General features: G+C 38.6%; 1 protein-coding gene across 1 annotated transcript; it reads right to left on the reverse strand.

The window, feature by feature from the left end:
• Positions 1 to 1,042: 1,042 nt before the first annotated feature.
• On the reverse strand, positions 1,043 to 3,918 carry LOC139420169 (myelin-associated glycoprotein-like). The gene is made up of 6 exons (XM_071169951.1): positions 3,538 to 3,918; positions 3,104 to 3,409; positions 2,701 to 2,967; positions 2,104 to 2,197; positions 1,927 to 1,996; positions 1,043 to 1,775 (listed from the first exon to the last, which is right to left on the reverse strand). The coding sequence occupies exons 1-6, from the start codon at positions 3,881 to 3,883 to the stop codon at positions 1,686 to 1,688; spliced, it is 1,173 nt and encodes a 390-aa protein (XP_071026052.1). The 5' UTR covers positions 3,884 to 3,918; the 3' UTR covers positions 1,043 to 1,685.
• Positions 3,919 to 4,658: the final 740 nt, after the last annotated feature.

The raw sequence follows: 4,658 nt of genomic DNA on the forward strand, positions 1-4,658 counted from the left end.
TATTATCCTAGAACACTTGATGACAAGCATACCCATAACATATTGCAGCCATCACCATGCTTGAAAAGATGAAGTGTGGTACTCAACGATATGTTGGACATAGAGTGAATTTCTTGTCCAAATGTTTTGCAGTTTTACATTAGTGACTAATTGCAAACAGAATGCATGTTTAGGAATATTTTTTATTCGGTACGTTTCCATCATTTCAGTCTCTCATTTAGGTTTGGATTACGGAGTAACTAACATGTTGTTGATCCATCCTCAATTTTCTCACAATCACAGCCATTAAACTATGTAACTGTTTTAAAGTCACCATTGACCTTATGGTGAAATCAGTGGAGGCTGCTGAGAGGAAGACAACTCATAATAATGTCTGGAACGGAGCAAATGGAATGGAATCAAACACATGGAAAACTTGTTGGATGTATTTGGTACCATTCCACCTGTTCTGCTCCAGTCATTACCACGAGTACGTTCTCCCCAATTAAGGTGCCACCAACCTCCTGTGGGTGAAATCCCTGTGCAGTGTTTTTCCTCTCCGGCGACTGAGTTAAGAAGGACGCCTGTATCTTTGTAGTGATTGGGTGTATTGATAAACCATCCAAAGTGTAATTAATAAACTCACTACGCTCAAAGGGGTTTTCAATGTCAGATTTATTTTATTTTTAACCATCTAGAAACAGGTGCCTTTCTTTGTGAGGCAATGGAAAAGCTGGATTGAAAGTTGCTGCTTGACTGAGGGATCTTACAGATAATTGTATGTGTGGGGTACAGAGACGAGGTAGTCATTTAAAAATCATGTTAAACACTAGCATTGCACACAGAGTGAATCCATGCAACTCATGTGACAAGTTAAGCAAATCTTTACTCCTGAACTTATTTAGGCTTGCCATAGAAAAGGTATTGAATACATATTGACTTTCAGCTTTTCATTTTTATGTCTAAAAACATAATTCCACATTGTGTGTAGAACAGTGACACAAAATCTCAATAGAATCCATTTTAATGAGATGTTAAATGTTGGACCAATAAGACCAAAATATTTAATGGAAATTGAATGTAAAGGTTTATTGCAGGGCAATTAATAAACAACCTTAATAAATTCAGTCTCAATTATTTATTCAATTTAACACTCAACATAAAAGCTGATGCGATAACTTCTAAATAGATATAAACTGAAATTAGAGGATATTGTTATTGTGGTAACTGCACAAAAGAGGAAGATAAACAGTGACTAGTAGATGTTAACACCATTCTGCCATCATGTAGACTTACTGCACCAACTTCCTGTCTTGTATCAGACCACTGTCTCTCCAACTAACTGTGTCTTCTCTCCTCAGTCATCATTGACTTTATATGGTCTTAAACTGCCTTCAGTGAGCTAGTTGAACTCAGCAGTTCCTCTATACTGGAACCCATTAATCAGATGCTCTGTGAACTCAACACTCAAAATAAATGGTCCAAAATAAAGAGTAGCCTGCATCATCATATCACCATTATTGTAACAGTTAAACACTTTTCATCCCAGAGAATTCTACAAATATGCAGATAATCAAAGAGTACACAATTATAACGGTAACAAAATTATCAATTTCAAACTAATACACAATGACAATATTGTACATAAAAACACTTAACACCCATTGGAAAAATAATTAACATGCACCTCTTTTATTGACTTGTGCTTAAAGACCATCTAGGTTGTTAAGTGGTGGTTCTTGGTTCCCTCTACTGACCGTGGCCTGGTTAGAGCACACTGTCCCAACCGGGGAGTTCTGTGGAGAGAACACAGAGAAAGGATCAGTTGTCAGGACCGACACTTCAGAAGAATAATGACTTCACAGTTACAGTTGGTTACACAACACAGTATTCATTCAATTCTTCCAGAAACACACATTCTAGATGGGTTTTAAAGGTTTATTCTACCATTCCCACCAGTCCCTGTGAACGGTCTGTCATGTCAAACCCACTGGGGAGTCTAGATGTTCTCCTTCTCCTGGAAGACAAGAATAAAGGTATATTGACATCACTTAGGTTTTCATATACAAAAGCACAAACAGCATGATAAATATGTTAAAATTGAGGCTGGGAATATCTTTTTACCATGCAGAGAATACGATCAGGCTGAAAAGGAAAATCAACCCCAAGGTTTTTCCTACAATCTCAAAAACCTTTGGGTTAACAGGCTCTTCATGCCCTGTAAATTAAACACACATTATAGCCATCTGTTCCAAAAAGAGGAAACATTTTGCACATTGTCTAATATTACAAATAATACATATACTGTAGATGTACAGATGTAAGATCTTAATTTAGCCAGTATTGTTGCAGTGAAATAATCCTGCAGCAAAAGGACTTGAACGTTTCCTCCGTACTGTTGTTCCATTGGTGGTGAGTCTATTAGCTGGACAAAATAAGGCTGCGTGAAAAGTGTAATACCATTAATTTAACCACATTTTAGTGAAGGTTTTGGGTGAATTTATGTAAATCAAAGCTTATCTGCATTTCCCACAATGCAATAAACTTCTAAGCAACAAAAAAGTGATCAAATTAAGATCCTACAGCTGTATCATACCTAGATTCATATAGCAGGCATGCTTTATCCGGTCTGTTCCACAAAAACAAGTATATCTCTTCTATATCTATCTATATCTATAATATTGTTAATGTTGTGCATGTTGAATGTGCCAATGCTTCTACCTTTAATAGCCAGCTGCACTTCCTTTGACTTCCCACAGCCGTGACTATTTCTTGCTTCACAGAAGTACAATCCTCCATCAACAACAGTCACATTGAGGGTGTAACTCTGTCCAGACGCAACCTGTATTGGTTTATCTCCACTGATCTGGAACCAGGTGAAGTTAGTCACAGGAGGGTTGGCTGTACTGCTGCAGGTCAGATTAACACAGCTGCCCACTAATACTGGATCAGCTGGACTGATGGAGGCCGAGGTGTCCTTAGGAGAGACTGAGGGAGAGGGGTTAATTTAGAATGTATCTGGATATGGTATATTGAATAGTCTCATCAAAACCACTCTATTACAATCATCAGTGAAAACATGATAGAATGATCTATTCTACAGGAACCGGTGACTAAATCTTACATGAAACGTTAAGCATCATGTTATGTTCAGCTGTCTTGTTGCTTGTCCCTACTGGGTAGACTGCAGTACAAGTGATGTTCTTCTCATGATGAAGATATGACGGAGTGAAGGTCACCGTGGAGAGAACTGATTTGGTTTGGTCTGAATTCTCCTGCAGTTGGTTCTCAGGTGTGAACTGTGTTGGGAGAGTCCATGTCAGCTCAGGGGGGTGTTCGGGACAGGGAGCGACAGCAGAGCAGTTCAAGCTGACAGGGGTCCCATCCTTCACCTCACCTGAGACAGTAATGATGGGACTGGAAGGCAAATCTGTAATACATTGTAGATAAATCTATTTTACACTAACAGTTAAACTGTCCACTTGTTCTACTCTTATCTTTGATGAAAGGAATCTAAACTGGAAAAAATAGTTGGTTAAAAGTTGAATAGTCTCTTACCCCTGACAACTATATTAACAGACTTTCTAATGTCTGTTGCAAGGAATGGTCGATTCTCAATCCTGAGGAAGTATTTATCAGAGTAACTGGTGGTTACATTGAAGAAGACTGTGGTGCAGTTCTTCTGGGACATGTTTCCAGTTATCTTCCCTTGATATCTGTTGACCATCTTACTACTGTTAAATATCACTCTGTCCGGATGTAGATCAAAGTACGGGATTTCTTTTATCCACACTCCAGAGGTTAGTATTGTGCTGTTAAATGTATCCTTATGTTGGTCAGGAATATCAAATGAACATGGGATTTGCACACAGGAGCCAGTCAGTACATCCAGTCTATCTGGCATTGTGGCATTCAAATCTCGTCGACCAAAACAGGCCAGAACACCTGCAACATGAAAGTCAACATCAGGGAGGTTCTGATATATTTTCAGTTCAGTCCAATGATATGTATTAACCCTAGATGACTAACAGGGGCCTCTGTTTGGAGGCAACTGCACAGCCATCTTGTTACTCCTCCTCCAGTGTAAAACAGATGTTGGAAGCTATAGAAATGCATTTATTAATGTCTATATTCGTTTTAGACAAGTATATTCTATTACAGACACCTTAATGCAGACTTTTAAATTATATTTTGTGACCTGCAACACTTCCTTCAACAGAGAGATCCTACCCTTTGTCCATTCAATGAGTGCATCTTGTATCTCACTGAACTGGTATTATCCAATAACTAATTCATAAATGGGTCAGAGTTTTTCCTTTAAATTGTGAGCCATGGTTTTCCCCTTTGCCCCAACTATGCAAACCTGCATGTGGAACAATTTGAGGAAGCACTCATTTACAAAACATAGAGATACCCCCTACTTTCTAAAATCCTCTCATGGAATATAAACTTAGATGATGTCTTTGTGCTCTGGGAAGGAGGTCAGCAGGAACTAAATTAATTCCAAACTCTGCTAAACGAGAGCTCTGAATAGCTCAAATTCACCATGCAGACTGTTGAGAGAAAAATAAACTACCTGGACTTATGGATCATCAAAGAGAATGATGCATTACATACAGACTTGTACACACAGCCAACAGACCTCAAAACTCTGCTAGGTGCGGATAGTTTGCATCCCC

This window comes from Oncorhynchus clarkii, chromosome 11 (genome assembly GCF_045791955.1).
Source record: "Oncorhynchus clarkii lewisi isolate Uvic-CL-2024 chromosome 11, UVic_Ocla_1.0, whole genome shotgun sequence".
NCBI classification, from domain to species: Eukaryota; Metazoa; Chordata; class Actinopteri; order Salmoniformes; family Salmonidae; genus Oncorhynchus; species Oncorhynchus clarkii.